The sequence below is a fragment of the Arachis duranensis genome, chromosome 3, assembly GCF_000817695.3.
Source record: "Arachis duranensis cultivar V14167 chromosome 3, aradu.V14167.gnm2.J7QH, whole genome shotgun sequence".
In the NCBI taxonomy this organism is placed as follows: Eukaryota; Viridiplantae; Streptophyta; class Magnoliopsida; order Fabales; family Fabaceae; genus Arachis; species Arachis duranensis.
Genome location: NC_029774.3, coordinates 46,673,109 through 46,694,089, shown reverse-complemented (window position 1 = coordinate 46,694,089; position 20,981 = coordinate 46,673,109). Strand labels below are relative to the sequence as shown.

At 36.2% G+C, this 20,981-nt stretch overlaps 3 protein-coding genes across 4 annotated transcripts; 1 reads left to right on the top strand and 2 right to left on the bottom strand.

The window, feature by feature from the left end:
* Positions 1–6,135: 6,135 nt before the first annotated feature.
* LOC107479149 (uncharacterized) lies at positions 6,136–6,786 on the bottom strand. Its single transcript, XM_016099299.1, has one exon. It carries the CDS (start codon positions 6,784–6,786, stop codon positions 6,136–6,138), a length of 651 nt encoding a protein of 216 aa, XP_015954785.1.
* Positions 6,787–9,263: 2,477 nt separating this feature from the next.
* On the top strand, positions 9,264–13,617 carry LOC107479131 (DNA repair protein rhp7). Its single transcript, XM_016099277.3, has 6 exons — positions 9,264–10,996; positions 11,302–11,735; positions 12,021–12,182; positions 12,522–12,597; positions 12,845–13,000; positions 13,134–13,617. The coding sequence occupies exons 1-6, from the start codon at positions 9,590–9,592 to the stop codon at positions 13,278–13,280; spliced, it is 2,382 nt and encodes a 793-aa protein (XP_015954763.1). The 5' UTR covers positions 9,264–9,589; the 3' UTR covers positions 13,281–13,617.
* Positions 13,618–14,712: 1,095 nt separating this feature from the next.
* LOC107479132 (uncharacterized) lies at positions 14,713–17,697 on the bottom strand. Of its 2 annotated transcripts, none has more exons than XM_016099279.3 (9): positions 17,311–17,697; positions 16,942–17,188; positions 16,793–16,845; positions 16,270–16,306; positions 16,117–16,182; positions 15,882–15,986; positions 15,626–15,779; positions 15,451–15,527; positions 14,713–15,040 (listed from the first exon to the last, which is right to left on the bottom strand). In XM_016099279.3, exons 1-9 carry the CDS (start codon positions 17,412–17,414, stop codon positions 14,975–14,977), a joined length of 909 nt encoding a protein of 302 aa, XP_015954765.1. In that variant the 5' UTR covers positions 17,415–17,697; the 3' UTR covers positions 14,713–14,974. The 2 variants fall into 2 exon arrangements, with proteins under 2 accessions (XP_015954765.1, XP_015954764.1); XM_016099278.3 differs by having other exon boundaries at positions 17,305–17,696.
* Between the last annotated feature and the right edge of the window lie 3,284 nt (positions 17,698–20,981).

Below are 20,981 nucleotides of genomic sequence, written 5' to 3'. Positions count from 1 at the left end.
TAGAAGAGAGTGGAAAGAGTTTACCATGGTGGGGTGTGTCCCACCTAGCACTTTTATTTATTGTCCTTAAGTTGGACTTATGGGGAGCTCCTCATCAAGGTGGCTTGTGCTTGAACTCATCTTGGAACTCCCACCAATGCTTGGTTCTCCATTGTGCCCCAAGATTTCTCATGAGTTGCACCAAGTCTTGATGGAGTTCTTCACAAGCTTGGGGCTCCCAAAGTCGATCCTCTTCTTGTAATCCGGGATCCCACACCTTATTTTCACACCCGTCTTGAAGTTTATCATTATTAATCCTTCCGGGTAGCAAGCAAGATGAATTCTCGATGAAGTGCCCAACAATCCTCCTAGACCCCTCTAATTGAGCATTAGTCCAACCTTTGCATCTAATCTTTGAAGTATCAACCATGATGAGCCTTGATTTGCAACGCCAACCACGAAACATCTTTCTTTTACGCTCCATCCCACAAAATGCTCTAAGTTGACCATTCATTTCAAGCAAACCATACTCAAGTGGGACAAGAAAGCTAAGAGATAAGAGGTTTGCCCACTTGAATGAGAGAATGGATGGTGATGGCTTGGGGAGAGGTATTTCCAATGTCCTTCCAATCTTTACTCCCTTGTGTTCTTCCTTGGTTACCTCCACCTCTTGATAAACTTCTTCAATTTCAATCCTTTGTTCGTCAACTTCATCTAATTCTTCTCCATCACTCAAATCATAAATGGGAGGAAGAGAGAAATCTACCTCTATATTGCTCTCTATCTCATTAGGAGAAACTTCTTCAAGTTCAAAGGATTCACCACCAAGAAGTTTGGATGCATGATCTTCATCACCAAGGGAACTCAATTCTTACTTCATTCCTTCCAAGTATTCATTCAAAAATTATTTTGGAGGTTGTGCACTCTCCTCCTCAATATCAATTTCAATCTTCTTGGAGGGGTTCTCTTCAACTTTAGATTCCCATGGCGATTCTGCATCTCCTAGATCTTCAACCACTTCTTCCTTTTCTTCAATAATTATAGGTTCCTCCAATTGTTCTAACAAAAAGTGGCATTCCTCCTTCTTCACCAGAGTTTCCAATATCTCTTTTATGCTATGCTCTTCCTTGGACTCTTCACATGTAGCTAGGGAAGTCTCTTGAGTATTCAAGCATTGGGAGGCTAATTGGCTTACCACCTCGGTCAAAGTAGCCACAACTTATTGCACATCCCTTTTTATTTCATCTTGCCCTAGCAAAATAAGGCCAAGGGTTTCATCCATTGAGGAATGGGGTGGATAGGAAGGTTCATCAATTTGGAGAAAGGATTCATGATAAGAAGGTGGTTCCTTTTGGTAAGGGTGTGAAGGTGGTAGTTCTTGGAAGTAATTACATTAGAATTCGGGTGGTTCTATGTATGGCTCATGTGTCTCAAAAGGTGGTTGGTATGGTAGATAAGAATTAGGGTCATGTGGAGGTGTTTGGTGAAAAAAAACTTGTGAGTATGGTTGAGAGCTATATTGAGGATATGGCTCATAGGCATATGGTGGTGGTTCTTGATAGTCACAAGGAAATTCACTATAGCCGTTGGATAGGTATGCATCATGGAATGGCTCTTGTTCATAGTGTATTGGTGGAGGTTGTTGCCATGAAGATTGATGATATGCATATGGCTCCTCCCACCTTTGAATATCCCATCCTTGATGCATGTTGTCATTGAAATTCACATCTCCTACAACATAGTTAGAACCAAACTCATAGCCAAAGTGAGAATTCATGATAGTAAGGGAAAATGAAAGCAAAAACTAGTAAGAAATAATGAAAACAAACTACTAAAACTAGCAACAATCAACAAAGAAGCATATTCACAATATTCACATATGTACAATAACCAATAACACAACACCATTGCAATTCCCCGACAACGGTGCCATTTTGATGAACGAAAAATTGACGGTTTAGAATTTCACAAATGAAATCTCGTTGCAAGTATAGTTTCTAAACCAACAATAATCCTTTCATACAAAAATTTATTTGTCACAAGTACAAACCCCTAAAATTATAAACCGAAGTATTCAAACCTCGGGTCGTTCTCCCTAGGAATTGCAACAAAGTGTTCTTGTTATTAGTTATGAGTTATGTTTGGGGTTTTGATAAGAGGCATGAAAGATAAATGGCAATGGAAGTAAACTAATAGCTAAAAAGGTCTTGACAAGGTTTGGTGGTCAAGGATCTCTATCCCGATCACTAACCACAACATGAAAATTGGCAAGGATCAATTTCATTAAATCATCCTCTGACTAGTAGTAGAGGAAAGTCAAATGAGCTATATCAATCCTAGTCCATAAGTTCTAACTCTCCACTAATTCAATTAGTGAGAACTAGAGTCAATGCATCCCAATCATCAATTACTTGGATATTAGTAACTCAAGAGTTCCTAAGTTACCTTTGCAAGCCAAGAGCACTAAAATTTTACTCTAACATCCTTCCAAGCATTTCATCAAACACTTGGAAGGCATAAAAGGAAAAGCATAGTAAAATTGCAAGGAAAGTAAATCTACACTACTCAATTGCAAGGAATTAAACAACAACAAATGAAATGAACAATAAAGGTACATGAAAAGATAAATTGCATTAAAGAGAAATAGAAGAACAAAAATGCATCAACATAAAAGTAGAGAATTACAAGAATTAAATGCTAAACTAGAGAGAAGAGATGTCGAAGAAGAAGAATTACAAAAGGAAAAGTGAATCAAAGCTTGAAATTAACCTAGATATAAGAATTCCTAATCTAGATCTAACCTAATCCTAATTCTAGAGAGAAGTGAGAGCTTCTCTCTCTAAAAACTAACTTTCCCTCCAAAACTTAAACTAAAACTAACTATGACTAAAGATGCCTCATCCCTCTTCAATCCTTGGGTTAAATAGCATCAGAAATGAGTTGGATTGGGCTCAAAATGCTCCAAAAATCGCTGGCCACGAGTTGCATTAAGTGAATTACGTGCACCCATCAGTGTGTACACGTATAGTGCACGCACACATCCTTAGACGCATGGAAACTAAGGCAAATCTTATATCAATTTGAAGCCCCAGATGTTATCTTTCCAACGCAATTGAAACCACATCATTTTTACCTCTATAGCTCAAGTTATGGTCGATTAAGTGCGAAGAGGTTGGGCTTGATAGCTTTGCGATTCCTTCATTCCTTCATGAGTTCTCCATTTCTACATGCTTTTTTTCTTCATTCCTTCAATCCAATCTTTGTCTCCTAAACCTAAAATCACTTAGCAAACATATCAAGGAACCTAATAGAATCAAGGTGAATTAAATCTAGCTATTTTAAGACCTAAAAAGCATGTTTTCACTCTTAAGCACAATTAAAGGGGAATGTACAAAACCATGCTATTTCATTGGATATATGGGAGAAAAGTTGACAAAACCCTCTAAATTCAACACAAGATAAACCCTAAAATTGGGGTTTATCAAACATTCGCATGTCCATCTTATTCAAGAAGCGCGTCATCCAGGGGCGACCTTTCGTAACGCGTCTCAGGAACGGATTCGGTACAAATCGAGGCCCATTGTAAGACAACCATGTAGTAGGATTACCCCAGTGGCCTAAGCCTAGCTCGGTACACCCGCCAAACTTGGTCCATCTTATACACATCATGCACATACCCTTTCCAATCCAGTCAATGATTTGCACAACATGCAAATACATGTCGATAAGGAATCCGGTCCACCTGGAATTCACCACAGTTACATCATTGTCAACGGAGGTCGACGGCATATTCCAGTCCACTTGGCATCTCACGCACCTCAAAGACCTCATTCTACCAGTCGAAGTAACTGACCTGGATGTTTCCTGATGCTAGCTGGTTTGCATGCAACTTTGAGGTCACGAGCTCAAAAAAAACATGCCCAGCATTAACCCGTGCTTCCGCCTCAGCTCTTTTTCGGGTGAACAACTCGTTAAGCCTGTAGATGTTGCTTGACAAGAGCAGTGATAGGGAGATTGCGTGCACCCCGCAACACTGAGTTGATACATTCCACTTGGTTCGTCGTCATGTGGCTCCATCAGTAGCCACCATCAAATGCCAACGCATACTGTTCATGGGGAATTCGGTCTAACCAGTTAGTGTAAGCCTCGCCTCGTTCTCATAAACACTGGTAACGCACTTCGTACTCATGCACCATCCGTGAATAACTTGCACGATAACAAAAAACAATTGTAAAAAAATGGATGACAAGCACTTGTTAAAGGTAACTCTATTAGCAACGAACTTAGAATTACTCAACGTTACCTATATTGATGACCAGTTTTTGTAGGTACAGTGCCTTGAATTTTCTCAGAAAATTTGACTCTATATGCCTGATGCAAAACATGTGGAAAGCTCTGAGAGGTGATCAAGCTCCGTTATTGCGTGCCACAACTGCATTGATGGATTCGTGTCGGTCGGTAGTGCACGGATTTGTGATAATCAACAATGGCGCCAATAAACTTGGTAGCGCTCTCAAACATGAATCACACTTTGTCACAACTCCGCACAACTAACCAGTAAGTGCACTGGGTCGTCCAAGTAATACCTTACGTGAGTAAGGGTCGATCCCACGGAGATTGTTGGTATGAAGCAAGCTAAGGTCATCTTGTAAATCTCAGTTAGGCGGATAATAAAAGGTTATGGAGTTTTTGAATAATAAATAAATAAACAGAAAATAAAGATAGAGTTACTCATGTAATTTAATGGTGGGAATTTCAGATAAGTGTATGGAGATGCTGTATTCCTTCTGAATCTCTGCTTTCCTGCTGCTTTCATACAATCCTTCTTACTCCTTTCCATGGCAAGCTGTATGTAGGGCATCACCGTTGTCAATGGCTACATCCCATCCTCTCAGTAAAAAAGGTCCAAATGCTCTTGTCACAGCACGACTAATCATCTGTTGGTTCTCGATCATGTCGGAATAGAATCCATTGATTCTTTTGCGTTTGTCATCACGCCCAACAATCGCGAGTTTGAAGCTCGTCACAGTCATTCAATACCCGAATCCTACTCGGAATACCACAGACAAGGTTTAGACTTTCCGGATTCTCATGAATGCCGCCATCAATTCTAGCTTATACCACGAAGACTCTGATCTCACGGAATGGAAGGCTCGGTTGTCAGGCGAGGGGCAACCATGCATCGTGTATCAGGAATCCAAGAGATACGCACCCTAGCTCTCGCTTGTAGAACGGAAGTGGTTGTCAGGCACGCGTTCATAAGGATGGATAATGATGAGTGTCACGGATCATCACATCCATCAGGTTGAAGTACGAATGGTATCTTAGAACAGGAATAAATTGAATTGAATAGAAAATAGTAGTAATTGCATTAAAACTCGAGGTACAGCAGAGCTCCACACCCTTAATCTATGGTGTGTAGAGACTCCACCGTTGAAAATACATAAGTGAAAGGGGTCCAGGCATGGCCGAATGGCTAGCCCCCAAAATGTGATCACAGGATCAAAATACCATCCAGGATCCAGGATGTCTAATACAATAATAAAATGTCCTATTTATACTAGACTAGCTACTAGGGTTTACAGAAGTAAGTAATTGATGCAGAAATCCACTTCCAGGGCCCACTTGGTGTGTGCTTGGGCTGAACTTGAACTTTACACGTGCATAGGCTTCTTTTGGAGTTGAACGCCAAGTTGTAACGTGTGTTTGGCGTTCAACTCTGGTTCGTGATATGTTTCTGGTGTTTAACTCCAGAATGCAGCATGGAACTGGCGTTGAGCGCCAGTTTACATCGTCTAATCTCGAATAAAGTATGAACTATTATATATTTATGGAAAGCTCTGGATGTCTACTTTCCAACACCGTTGAGAGCGCGCCATTTGGAGTTCTGTAGCTTGAGAAAATCTATTTCGAGTGCAGGGAGGTCAGAATCCAATAGCATCAGCAGTCCTTTGTCAGCCTTTTATCAGAGTTTTGCTCAAGTCCCTTAATTTCAGCCAGAAATTACCTGAAATCACAGAAAAATACACAAACTCATAGTAAAGTCCAGAAATATGAATTTAGCATAAAAACTAATGAAAACATCCCTAAAAGTAAATATATCCTACTAAAAACTACCTAAAAACAATGCCAAAAAGCGTATAAATTATCCGTTCATCAGTCGGATATCAGCCACACACCATCCCGAGTGACAACATGTTGTCGCAGGTTACTGAGAAAAAAGTGCCACTCATCAGAAGTCTCTCCCTCTACAATAGCAAATGCAATTGGGACGATATTGTTGTTGTCATCCTGTGAAACTGCCACTAAAAGACAACCCTTATACTTTCCGTACAAGTGAGTCCCTTCTACCTGGACAATTGGCTTACAATGTCGGAATGTTCTAATGCAGTGGTAATAACTCCAAAATACTCTACGCAATACCCGAATATCAGTCACCAAGTCATCACTTTGATATGCAGGCATAGTCTCAAAATGGACGACAGTTGATGGCTCCTTATGATACATGGCCTCAAACCATATAGGCAATGCTTCGTACGATGCTTCCCAACCTCCATATATTTTTTCTACTGCCTTTTGCTTAGCCAACCATGCTTTCCGATAACTGACGGTGTAGTTGAACTTCGATTGCACTTCTGCAATAACTGATTTTACCTTTAACGAGGGGTCAGCTTTGACCAACGGCTTGATGACTTCTGCAATTGTGATCGAATCCAGCTTAGAATGATCCTGAGAAATATTGGCTCTAATACAGGTATGGCTACCATTGTACCTCCTTATAACCCAACAGTGCTTCCTGCTAATCATGCTAACCCTGACAGTCAATCACAGCCTGACCCATACTGTGTACACTTGGCATAAAATGTCAACTGCTCTGACTCATACACCCGGTAGTCTACACTTCTTCGAATGGTATACTCTTTCATTGCCTTAATAACAGCTTCCCTGAAACTGAATTCCATCCCAACGGCAAATTCACCTTATGCGACAATAGAAATTTCTGTGGCGAAGGCAGCCGAACAGCAAATACTTAATACACGAATATTTAATAAACAAAACTAGAAGTAAATCAATACTCACAGCATCAATTATGATATAAATAAGTTGTACATCTGGTCATTATCTCATTCTAAACAAAATAACAATATAAACACGTAATTAAATACTGATTAATAAATACTAATTTTTTTAACTAAATCAATAACTAACTAACAATATTATTATCTTAAACTTAACTAAATAAACCGATAAACAAATGCTAGTTGAGTATATTTTCACACTTCACTTAACTATTTGATCTATCGGTCAATCTAAATTATTACAAGCTTCTAATCCTATTTATAAATATAGGCAACCACGTACCTGCACTTATATATTTCTAAAACTCTGGAACATGCATGGCATCCAAATCCAAAACTCGCATTCAAGATGGCTCCTCAAACAGCACTTCGTTTGCTAGTGCATTTGCCACGTCTGTCACATTTGGAGCTATGATGCCGTTACCTTGATCTTCATCACCGTCTGGACCAACAACCTCGTAATTGCTTTCGAACTCTTCTTCACTGTCACTATTGTAATCTTCATGTACAATATTCCGGTCGACCTCAGATTGTTCGAACTCAACGTACAACTCGATGAATGAGATTTGAGCACGACTTTCAATATACATTGAAAACATCTCTTGTAAACTCGCTTCGTCCATTACATATTTGGTTTAAAATTGGACGAATCCACTAAACACCGGTATGGGATATCTGTATAAAATACAAGATATTTTCCTTGACATCTCTATTTTCTTACAGATCACACCTTTGAGCTCTTTAAATGAGATTGTGAAGGGAATAACAACATCTAACGGATTTTAAAAAATGAATTTTACTCCTTCAAATGTTTGTAACAAAAAATGGCCAAAATAATACACTTTTAAAAGAACTCTGTCATCCATTTCTCTCACTCTATTAAATAACAATAGAAACTACACTACCAGATTTTTGGGCTACATACCAAGAGGGAGAAAAACACAAATGAAAGAAACCAGAGGAAGAAGCCGAGCAAGATGAAGAAGAAGACGGGGTTTGAGACTCTTCTACGAGTTACACACTTTTATATATACAATATCCATAAATCAGACCCACCGATTAGGGAGAACTGATTCAAATTAAATTTAAAAAATACAACTTGGACCGTGCGACTTCATTTTTAAATTTATACAAAAATTCATATATATATATATATATATATATATATGGTGTCTTCTCATCTTATGTTCTCTCGCATGGTTCGATTTGCATGCTGTGAAATTCAAATTTCAGCTCCTGTCAAATCAAACTCTCCAACTTGTTAGCCAATTTTTTCCAATACAAAATTCGGACCGTACGAGTTCTAACCCCTGCCACTCACATAAAGCTGTCCCACTATTTGGTTTAACAAGCCCTATTTCCATATTCAGACACATCACATTTATGGGTTCCATAACGAAAAAATTGAGCCTGTAAAGCATTGTAAGTGTCCTAAATTCAGTTTTTACCCTATAAGATAGGAGCTTCTAACAAGCCTTGGTCTAAATTTGTTAAATTAAGACGAAATTGAACCAGCATCAAACTTAATCTCATTTTCACTTAATATTTCTCACGTGTTTGTTCTTTAATGCAAGAGTGTATTTATGTAACATTAATCAATTTCAAAGTTATCAAATATTCTTCCTTAATTTTGCTAGCAATAGTTGCAAAATTGAAATAAAACATATAAATTGTGCTGATAATAGCTACAAAATTAAGAGATGATTAAGAAAAATATAATTCATTTTACAATGATTTAAAACGAAAAATATTTCGTAAAATGCCACAATTAGGGTTCAAAGTTCAAACACGAGTCATGTACTAGTCCGGCTACCAGGCCAAACAAATAGCAAATTCTTATGTTATGAGGCCATTTTATTTTCCTAAATATTGTACATATCCTAAATTCAAAATTAAATTAATTTTTTTATATTTATTTTATTAAATTTGATATGTTATTATACAATAATTAAATTATTAAATAAATTTTAATTATCAATTTTATATAAAAATAACTACCAAGTAAATTTTTACTTAAATTACTAGTTGAATTACTGTTGATCATGTGATTTGACTGCATTTACTGATGCAGGTTCGATGTTGACTTTTGATTATGAAAATACCTCTGAATTCAATTCCGATAAAAACGAAAAAGGAAAATAAAAATAATAAAATAACGATATGGCGGGAAAGATAGACCGGTACATCAAGTGTACAGGAGAAGTTTCTCTTCCCTCCTTTCCAGAAAACCTAACGCAAGACACTCTGCCGCTCGCCCTTCTCAATTATCTCTCCCAACTCTCCACTCTCTACACTCTGCAGTCTGCACTTAAAACCAAGGTTCCTGCTTTTGCCAACTAAACCAACCACTTGGATTCCTCTTTCTTTCCTCCTTCGATGACATAATTAATCCCTCGCCAATAACCTACCAAAAAAGTATTCTCGCTTTCAAAAAAAAAAAAACTTATTTTTCTCTCTAGATCTCCAAATCTCTCTCTCTTCATTCCCCCTCTTTTCACTTGTTCCACTTGCACTTCACTCTCACTCACACAATGGTACCTACCAAAACCACACCAAAATCTTCAAAAACCATCGACTCTATGCATCCGCACACTCCCACCCAAACCAACGAACCCTCTTCGTTTCCCCCTCGTAGACGCAGTCTCCGCCTCAATTCCATTCCAAACTCCGATCCTCCCCAATTCGGTGCTGTCGATGGTTCAACCGCAACCGCCGTTAGGGTTTCCAATGACACCGACTCTGGCCCCACCGGAAACGCCGCCAGTGGAAAGGGAAAAAGAAAGGGCAGGTCAGCTGTTTCCGGAACAGCAACTGTCAAGTTGGACGAGAGTGGGAAGGGTTTTCTGAACTTACGGTCAGGAAAGAAGGTTCTCATGAGAGGAATGGAAGCAAACCAATATAACGCTGTCAGTAACGGCGATCCGGGAAGTGGTAGCGCCAAGCGTGGTAGGAAAACCATATCACAGAAAAGCGAAGAAGAAGAAGAAGAAGAGCAGCAAAAGTGTGAAACGAAGGACACAAATAGTTATGTTGATGCGGTGAAGATCGAGAAGCAGAATATTGATGAGGGTTTGGAAAATGTTGTTTCTGGTAATAGTGGGAAGAGGAAACTGGGCGGCGGTAGCAGCAGCAGAGATGCGGTTACGGTGGAAGTTGGAAGCATGAGTGTGGGACGAAGGAGACTCAGCAGGGAAGAGAAAGGGAAATCTGCGGTTGTTGCTAATGGCGAACCACCACGCAATGCTGTTGCTCATGAAACTACATTGGAGAATGGATCAGATGCCAAGCTCCCTTCAGAAGAGGGTAATGCAGTTCCTGTCCAAATGAGAGCTCGAGAACGATCAAGAGACACTAACAACAACAACAATAACAATGGTAATCAAAGAGAGCATGGCTCGAATAGGATGGACCGGTTTAGGGACATAGCCAGGGAGAACGCATCCCGATTTGCTCATTTCACTGCTGAAGATGAAGAAAACACCAATGACAATTCGGTTCCTGAGCCTGAAGTTGAGCATGAGATTGAGGATTGGCCAGGTCCTTTCTCAACGGCTATGAAGATCATACGGGATAGGGAGAAGAAGAGTTTTCAAACAGGGTGTGGGCCTTCGGAAAGAAGCTTAGTGGAGTCTATTAAGTGGGTTCCTAAGAGGAATCAAGCGCTAACCGGTAGAAAGTTCTTGGCCCCTTCATTGCAGGAGCTTTGCCTTGATATTCTTGCTCGGAATGTTGATGACATAGCTTCACTTGACAGTGTGCCTGATTCCCTGAGGCACAGGCTTAGCCAATTGTTGTGTGACTCGGATAGGATTACCGATCACTTTTTTGGACTACTTGTTTGTGGATCGCCCACAGAGATTCGGTTGAGGAATTGCTCTTGGCTATCGGAGGAGCACTTTATTAAATGTTTCCAAATGTGTGACACTACCAATTTGGTGGTACGTCCTTCTATGTAATATGCTCGTTTTGAACTTATGTGTTAACGGTGATTCATCTCACGTATAGTTTAGTGTTAGATTTTCTATTAAGTTTATGTTTGACTTATTTGCCAGTATTTATGGTACTATATTTTGCTATATTTTGATTGTGTAACTGGGAATCTTTGTTCTTTTTAAAAGGTTTATATTCTTGGCTTGTTCAATTTCAATTGTATTGTTGAAGATTTGATTAACTTCTTGTCTGCTTCTATTATTAACATCACAGATACCTGAGTTCTGGTTATTTTTATTTACATTTTGAATAGGTGCTGCAACTCGACCAGTGTGGGCGATGTTTGGCAGATTATGTAATATATGCTACTTTGGCACAATCAAGGGGGCACTTGCCTAGATTAACTAGCCTATCCATTACGGGTGCATGTCGTCTTTCAGATTTAGGGTTGCGAGCACTTGTCTCTTCTGCTCCAGCACTTAGATCAGTCAACCTCAGCCGGTGCTCCCTTCTCACATCTTCTGGCATTTTTCATTTGGCTGAATCATTAAGATCTCTTCTAAAGGAATTGTATCTCGATGAATGCAATGGCATTGATGCTGCACTGGTTCTGCCAGCACTTCTGGAGCTTGAACATTTGGAAGTTTTGTCAGTAGCCAGTGTTAAAACTGTTTGTGATGAATTTGTCAAGGATTACATCACTGCTCGGGGTCACAACTTAAAAGAGCTCGTTTTACAAAATTGTGTGTAAGTACTAACTACTAAGTATTATCAGAGTTAGGTATGGTTGTTTCATGTCTGGAAACTCTTTTAAGATGTGATACATAAATTCAGTAAGTATTTTCCTGTGTATGACCGAAAATTTTATTTGAAACCGTCATTGTGGTTGGTTCAAACTTTGGTTGGCTGCTTATCGTATGTGGACTTAACTATTACTTGTGAATTTGGATACTTTTATTTCCCCTTGATTTAAACTCCATATTTTTCTATTATTGTCAAAACTTGTTGATTTACATTTCTTTTGATGTGCAGAAATGTGACAGATGCATCAATAAAAATCATTGCAGAACATTGTCATGGATTATGCGTGCTTGATATTATGCACTTGGAGACATTAACAGATTTATCCATAGGTTATCTAAGTAATCATTGCCGTGCACTTCATACACTGAAGCTTTGCCGTAATCATTTCAGGTCCTTATTTTCCCTGCTATCTTTCTCTTTAGTATAGACAGAGCATATATCTTTTCTTATTTTTATTAGGATGCTTCTTAGATCAGTCTGTTATTTGCAACAGACGACTCAAAATAGTTTCTAATGGTTTTTACACTATCAAGACTGCTATATAAATTTTCGAATTTGAACTCTTATACATTTTTTATGCATCCAAAAGTGTTTGATTCCCTTGTAGTCTTCGATCTAAATGGTCCTTTGTACTCAGGATTTGAGATAATCAATTTTATCTAATTCAATATCTATGTTGGTAGGGTCTGCTACTAACTGTTAAATTTTTGTTCCCCTTTGCTAATGCAGTGATGAAGCCATTGCTGCATTTTTGGAGACAAGTGGGGAGTCCTTGCAAGAACTGTCACTTAATAGTGTTAAGAAGGTACTTCGTTTATTTGTCTCCGTGTTTCTCTCCCCATATGGCTGCAAATGCTATATAACCCACCACATATGCACACTTAAGCATTTGTGAGGAGCTGGAATTGCTGTGTGGTTTACTAAGTGTCAAAACATCCTTCCTATTTGAGTTAGTATTCAAAAAAGGAAAAAGAAAAAGAAAAAAGAACTCTTTACACACGTGATAAGTTGTATTGTTTCAGTTTCTGAGGGCCAAGTTCTATTTAATGCAGGTTGGCTACCACACAGCCCTATCACTTGCAAGCCATGCAAAAAATTTGCGTGCTCTAGATCTATCTTGGTGCCGAAATTTGACAGACAATGCATTGGGTTTAATAGTAGATAGCTGCTCGTCACTGATATCACTTAATCTTTTTGGATGCACACAGGTATATCAATCATTAAAACTTCACGCCGTATCTATGGTCGAACTATGATGGCATCAAAAAATATGGTGCAATGAATGTTGATTGGAGTAGTGGGACGTTGGAAAAAGGTTTTAATGTGATGTCTTTTCTGCAGGTAACAGATATTTTTCTGAAGGGCCACTCAAACATGCAGCTTGAGATAATTGGTTTGCAGAACTCTCCTTTGTTGCGTCATGTCAAAGTCCCTGATCCTTATCAGGGTGCTTTGAATTATTCGTCAGTATCCATGGATGGTGTATAAATTAGGATTAGTACCAGATATGAACTTACGTAGTAGTTGGTGACATTTTTGGCATAAGTAAAATATATTTCGATGTAAGAATGAGACCAGGTGAAAACTTTCTACCAATATGAATATGGAACAAATTCTAAAGGGTGTGTGCTTATTATCGTGTAAATTTGTTGTTTACTTTTTATGTCTTTCCCAGAAACACTTTTGACACTCAAGTTGGGTTTCCCTTCAAAGAGTTATTGTAGATGCATATTTTGGTTGCTTAGGGAGTACCATATTCCCTGTTATTAGGATCAAATGATATGAGAAGGAATCGTGTACCTTTTTATTTTTTTACTTTGTCCAACAGAGCGAATCGTATCCCTTTATTAGAGAACAATTTCGCTACGTTATCAATAGCAATTCTGCCAATTTCTGCCAACTCTTGTTTATAATTGTATTTAACAGAAATGTTTTTGTGGATGTGTTTAACAAAAATGTCTTTTTTATGACTGTATCTAATAGAAATGTCTTTATATATATATTTTCTGAATGTGTCTTCTTATACATGTGTTTAAAATACAATAATTAATTATTGTTAGTAATAAGTTAGCAGATAGTATATTGATATCCTATACTTTTCCATTAGAAAAATACATGTGATGTGATGCATGATTTAGGATCCTACTCGATTGGTGGTATGCATGGAGTATTTGACCAAGATCCAATTCCCATCCTACAAATTCTGATAAATGTGCAACTTTTCAGCCCCATTCTAACCAAAAAACATCTTGCAAAAATGTGCACTTGTTCACCTACTATGTGAGTGTCTAATGACCTGTAAAATAGAATCATCCTGAGCGTATAACACTGCCATGACTGCCAAAATAGAGTAGCACAACCCTATAACACTGCCATGACTGAAGACATATCTTGTCCATGGTGGACATGACATTGCTGCAGCATCTAGACGTGTTATTAAAACACCTAAGAATAAATTCAATTCAAAATGAAAAAGCAAGAATTTAGATATTAGTATACACGTAACACTAGGCTTTAAATTAAATTAATGTTAGCGTATAGTACAATGGAATTTCTATCGATAACATTCTTGATTCTGTTATGGCAATGTGCTACGATAAACTTCAAAATCTTGGACAAATGAATCAATTGAAAATTTCAAACCTCAAATGTCAAATGTTAAGGTCTAAACCTTATAAATACTAAAGGCCTCAATTGGCCTTTTTTTTATATCTAGTTTTAGGTATTAATATAGAAATTTAATTTTCATATACAGATAGTGTAAGAATTTTATACATTGTGTATTAACACATCAATAAAAATAATTAATTTTCAAAGATACTATTTAAAAATTCATCTAAATATATGAATCTAATTGAATCAATATGTAAAACTCTTAACATTGTTAGTGTATAATAATATAATTTAATAATTAAAATAGCATCCATATTCAGTTTGTTCATTCTTAATATATCTGAGTTGTTTCTTTCGTCAAATTTAACTATGGGAAGAATAGAATCTGTTACATACTTGCATCTACAAAAAGAGCGATGCACTAAATAGGGGAGCTAATTACTTGCGAGTTGCGAACAACATAAACATATCTACATCCAATAATTACGGGAACATGAAGCGTTTTAAATTTGAAACTCGCACCAGCTCCAGAACCATCCAATTGAAGTATAACCAATAATCTTTTGTATTTAAGTCTGCAAACGTAGCAAGAATGTTTCCTCTAGCGACAATTTGGTGTTTGCCGTCTCAACCATCTGAAATACACCAAGGTTAGAAGCAATAAAATCTAGTACAAAAAATGGCGAAACTATTATTAGTGTGGAATCAACACTCCAACTAGTATAATAACATTTTGAAAATACCCAAGACCCATGCATCTATGAATCCTCAAAATTGAACAAAGAAACTTTATTCCCAAGAAATAATATGAATAATTTTAATATTTCAAGTTATGCGCTCCTGCGGTTTATTGATAATTGTTAGTTTATCAAAATTAGTAAATTGAAAATTAATGTTATAACATCAAAATACAAGCCACTTCATAGGTTTATAGAACATGGAACTTCCATCATCATAAGTTAAACAACCATGGTAAATCATAACCGATTTTTGACTTTTAACTAGAATTCAAAATAATGGAAAATAATTCATAAAACTTTGTTACCTGGAAGCCCAACTTCTGGTACAACATCTGTGCAGGCCTATTATTTCTATCAACATGAACATATATTTGAGTCACCCCTGTTAAAAACAGGAATTTATGTTAAACTTGTGGTCAAATGTGTGACGTATCAGGCATACATTGTAAGAGCGACTCTAACTTCAATGTTTCATATTACCATTATATTTTGCAGCTTCAATAGCAAAATATAACATGTTGCTCGCTATTCCCTGTTGTCGAGCTGGTTTGGTGACACATAAGTTTGCAATGTAGCCATATCTGCTCGGTGCCGTTCTGTCGATGCTAACAAAAAGTGGAGCCTTTACGTGTTCCTGAAGAAACAATTGAAAAGCTAAAGCATCACAACCATAAGGCTAAGCAGAACAAGAGATGCATTCATCAATAAGAAATTAGAAAATAATGAAGTGTAATACCCCGGGAAAGGTCTCGCCTTGCAGCAAATAGCGGATATTCAAATCAAGGGTTCCCACAACACTTTTTAATACTGAATGTTTTAAATTGTTGTGCTGCTTCCTTACCTGACAAACTTGACCCCAAATAATTAACTATCATCAAATCGTGAGGAACTTAACAAGTTTTCTTTCTCATATATAGGAACCTGAAAATCTCAAGTAAACTAAATCAGGATCTAAGATGAGATTGATTTACCGTGATAATGCATGTGCAGGTCTCCCCATTTAGAACCTTGCACCGCCTTCTTAACGCAATAAATTCCTATGCAATAGGAATTCTTGTCAAGATTTTCATTTAAGACATACAATATATACACTGCACGAAGTAATAATTATCCTGAACCTCTACCTGCTCAGCAAATTTCCGTTTGAAGTTATCAATATATCTGGATAAAACACAACGAGAATCAGTGGCATGGTGGTACCCAGATTTTCATATACTGTGGATCAATGCAAACTTAATGGACCACCCTTCGGCTGATCCCTTCAGATGTCTCGATCAAAAACTACTAGTAGTTAAAACAATGTCCAACAATTCCTATTGACTATAAACTAAATTGGTTTTCAAAGAATTTCAGATTGAACACTTTGCTCCTGAATAAATTTTTAATCTCTAGAAGTCCTAGAGAATCATTTTGGTCCCTTCATCATTTTGAGACCTATTGGTCTTATAATAAAATTTGTTAGGGGCTTATACGTCCAATAAACATATTAAAAATTTGATTGAAAGCGAGGAATGAGTCTTAACAAAGACCAAAGTGTCCCATTTAAAATTTATTGGTGCCAACGTTTACTCGTACCTATCTTAATATGGTTTATATTTATATTATAGAATTCTCAAAAACCAAATTTCTGATGTATATGTATCATACCTTTCATACATTCTATTCTCCCATTGACATTCTGATCTCAGCCATGCCGCTGTCTACCACAACATTTAAAATAAACACATAAATACATAGAAATCAATGTTCCTTTCTTTAAAAAAAAATAATAAATCAATATTCAATAAATGACATACCCAATATTCTTCATCAAGCACAGCTTCACGCGCAACAAATTCCCCGAATTCAAACCTATTTCCTTGAGCCACTTCTTGATCAGATGGCTGCAACCGTTCAAATCGAAGATTCTTGGACCCTAAATTTTCGGTTTTTGGAATCGGTGGCCTTAAATGCTGCACACAAAGTTCTTCTTTCTTCTTCAAATTAGTCGTCGTCTTATTATCATTAGTGTTTTCCAATATTGGGGAAGATTTCGTATGTGCCCTATTCGTGTTCAATATCCCAAAATAAATAAATAAATAAAAACCCAACAAAATAAAATGGTTCGAAAAAAAAAAAAGAAGATATACGATGAAAGAAAAACAATATTTGAAAGTTACATGGACCATGAGGCAACAATTTTTGGGCATTTGAAACAGCTAATGGACCGATTGAAGAACAAAGCATGCAACTCAGGTCTGTGTGTTGGAATTGTTGCCATGGGAGGCATTCTTTCCTTTTGTTCACTGGTGATTCAACGGTTTGTTGAATGAAAAATAATGGAAATTGAGAAGAAAATTATGGCAATTATTTATGTTTTGGTAGCCTCAGCGCTCAGTTATTGAATTTGGATATACTTGCTGTGAAGCAACTAACCCCGCTTTTTTTTATATATTGTTCCACCATGCAAATATGTTGTGGAAGAGGGAGAAAATTACCCGCTGTTTTTGTGAAGAAAATTTGGTGATGATGGCAATATCTGTCGTGATTCTTGGCCATTAGTTGAGAGGTTCAGGATTTGGTGTTATTCGGAAGGTGTTCTCCAAATCTAATTCACTATCATTGAGTTATAATCATAGCTGCTCCAATGAATCAATGACACGTGGGTTAAATGGACCTCCATTCCTCTTTTAACAATCTAACTGTTTTAAATAGGAATGACAAGGAATATCCATGGACTCCTTTCGTTTTCGGTGTCAATAGAAAATTGCCTTTTATTTCTGCTCATTTTTTTTTATGGGTTTTTATTTATTTTGTTCAGGCAGAAGCAAATATTCGTGAGTATTTGTAGATATTAAATTTAAAAAAAATTATTTATGATAAAATTTTATATAATTTAATTGAAATATAATAAATTAAATCCAATTCAAATACATTCAATATTAGTAAATCTAATTATTCAACTAAATCTCCAACATACAAACTAAACTAAAATAAAAAAATTTTTAACTTAATAAATCTTGGTCGACGATTATAGTTTAATGATAATACTCCTTTCTTGTAATGATATAAATTTAAATAATTAGTTGGTGCAAATTTAGATATTATGCACATTATTAATTTGTTTTTAAATAAATTTGAAAAAAAATAAACATATACTTACATCATGTATAATTATATATAAAGGGTATTTAAGAAATTTCACTCTAGTGAAAATTTAACGGGTACTTCAACTCCTTCTCTCGTTCTCATTTATTTGTGGGGACAGATCCCCATTTCCATGAGGACTTAGCAGGTCTCCATTTTTTTCTCCGTCGCGGTAATCCTAGCGAATGCCCACAGATTTGGATTATTTTTCAATCCCTCAATTAGAGCCTCTTGCTCCACAGAAAATATTAAAAAAGAGTCTTACTATATACATCTAAGTCTTTTTGACAACCAAGTCAAGCCAAGTTGGTCCAAACCCAACAAAACCCACTCACACAACATGCGTGTGAAATCACACCGTTCTTCTTCTTCGTGTTTCTTCGTGTGCTTTCTCCTCCTTTTTCTATTGGTGTTGTTGTTGCTGTATTTTATTTTTCTTTTTCTTCCCCTCCTATTCCTCATATGATATTACGTTATTTATTTATTTTAATTTTTTTCTTCTCTTTTTTTTGTTCTATTCTTTTTACCAAAGTGAAACAAGAAGAATTATGAGAAAATAAAATAAGAAAAAAAAAGATAAAAGAAAAGAAGCAGTAGAAAATGAGGAGGAGGAAGATGAAGAGTTTTGAATTATATAAAATTTATCATAACAATAACACCGAAATTTCTTAACAATAACACATAAATTTTTTAGTTTTGACACCGAAATTTTACTACAAAAACACAAAAATATCTTATTTAATGTTGCATTTTTTCTGTTGCTCTTATTTCTTTTTTTAGGAGCATTACTTCTCATATTAGATTTGAATGAACATCTTTCTACTGTATTGCATTCTTATTTATCAGAGAATAGAATCACCAACAAACAAAATGTGAGGACATATACTAATCTAGGATGATGTTGCAAACTTGTGCAAATTCTACAGCTAAGAACACAAACTTTGTCAAGTGGTGCTTAAGCGTTGATCTTTGTAACATATCCAGCATAAACCACAGTACATTCACTGAATTTGGAGGTCCCAATAAAATAGTAAATTGGTTTTTTCTCAACGGAGAATCTTAATTTTTGATCATGGATCATGACACTCCTGTCAGTATTGATCCTGAGAAGGTCACACATGTTGCTCTCTTCTTACTTGCAATGAGGGCATTCACCACATTTTTCGGTGAACACAGGGAGGACATGGTCACTTGGTTTCAGATGAGTCACTCCTTTTCCTACACTCTCCACAATCCTACACTATTACCAATATCATTGTTCTTTAACTTTCTTAATCTTATTTTATATAATATTGTATAATGAATGAACCAATGTACATGGTAAAGAATCACAGGACTTAATACAAAGAAGTTTAAGCTGAGGCATTCAATTCTTATGACACTCAGTTTAAAAAATAGTACAGAATATACATACCCTCCAGCTTCATGACCAAATATTCAAAAAAATAATGGAGTCTGGCCCTGAAATTGAAAAAAGAAATATAAACATATTAAACTCTTGTGATGCATATAATAATAATAATAATAATAATAATAATAATAATAAAGAAAAAGAACTTGAGAAATGAAGAAACAATCATAAAGTAATTCCTATTCCCTAATCAACTTGTAACCAAGCTACATCACTATATAAATTTCAAACCTTGACTTCTCAGAAGTAAACATTAGTATGGCAAAATGAAGTGTAGAGTATCTTCAAATGGACTTTACCAGCCTTAGGTGGCGTAACCTCCACTTCTTCAATCACCAATGAGTTCTCTGGCTCTTATCCAACCACAGCTAAAAAAAGCACCACCACATTCCAATCAAGTCCATTTAGCTTTTGAAAACTCGATGAAGAGTAAAACAAATTTAGTCATGAATATTTCAGTCTCAAATTTTTTATTGACTAACTGCACAGCTTCTTTCAGCATTGAGATATCCACATCCCTATTAGGTAGAGATAAAACCATATTATCCAACATTATCCGGGTAAAAAAAGTGTTTGTTTGGGAAGCATAATGTAATACTTCTTTAACTTCCTCAAGAGTTTTAGTCTCAACTTGGTAAAAATGAAACAAACTTTTCAAAAATTATGAAAGACATAATAAAATTGAAAGTTAAGCAAAGTTAAAAGCAATATCAAGGAATCCAACATTGTCCCTACCAAAGAAGGGTTTCTCTTTGCTGCACTTTCGAAAAGCTTCTTCCACCCTCTCAATCACTTCTTTCATCATCTTATAATATGGGTCCCTCTCTTCTTCTATTTGAACAATTATAATGCTTTTCATAGAAGGAAACTACTACTCTCATTTGCACAGAAAGAAAAAAAACTGTTAAGAATCAATTGATCTACAATTGACATATAATTTTTCGGTAGAGAAAAAATTACATATAGTAAGAGAAAGTTAACTAATTAGAGTAATTATTATAACCTACCAACTAATTTTAAGTTATTAACTGACAACATGTAACAAACTTCCATTTGAAATCCATGGAAGTTTATTTTATTGAAATAATAGTATAATTAATATAATTAATAGAACTAATCTAATCATAGTGAGCTAGTTGTAAAGTTGTTAATAAAGAATGGAATTACTAGTAGCTTTTAAACAATTAAAAGTCTTGAAAAACTCACCAATATAAAATTTTAAGATCTTCTACTCAATAATTAGAAACAATCTAACTAATAAAATTGAAAGAGTACATAAAGAGTACACAAAGATAAAGA

Excerpts from the sequence above, each read along its gene's own strand:
- LOC107479131 (XM_016099277.3), top strand. The coding sequence starts at position 9,590 with ATGGTACCTACCAAAACCACACCAAAATCTTCAAAAACCATCGACTCT. Across the intron at positions 12,183-12,521 it reads CTTTGCCGTAATCATTTCAG|TGATGAAGCCATTGCTGCAT; the intron begins GTCCTTATTTTC and ends TTGCTAATGCAG. Across the intron at positions 13,001-13,133 it reads ATCTTTTTGGATGCACACAG|GTAACAGATATTTTTCTGAA; the intron begins GTATATCAATCA and ends TCTTTTCTGCAG.
- LOC107479149 (XM_016099299.1), bottom strand. The coding sequence starts at position 6,786 with ATGATTAGCAGGAAGCACTGTTGGGTTATAAGGAGGTACAATGGTAGC.
- LOC107479132 (XM_016099278.3), bottom strand. The coding sequence starts at position 17,414 with ATGCCTCCCATGGCAACAATTCCAACACACAGACCTGAGTTGCATGCT. Across the intron at positions 15,987-16,116 it reads CCTGCACATGCATTATCACG|GTAAGGAAGCAGCACAACAA; the intron begins GTAAATCAATCT and ends CAAGTTTGTCAG. Across the intron at positions 15,041-15,450 it reads ACCAGAAGTTGGGCTTCCAG|ATGGTTGAGACGGCAAACAC; the intron begins GTAACAAAGTTT and ends GGTGTATTTCAG.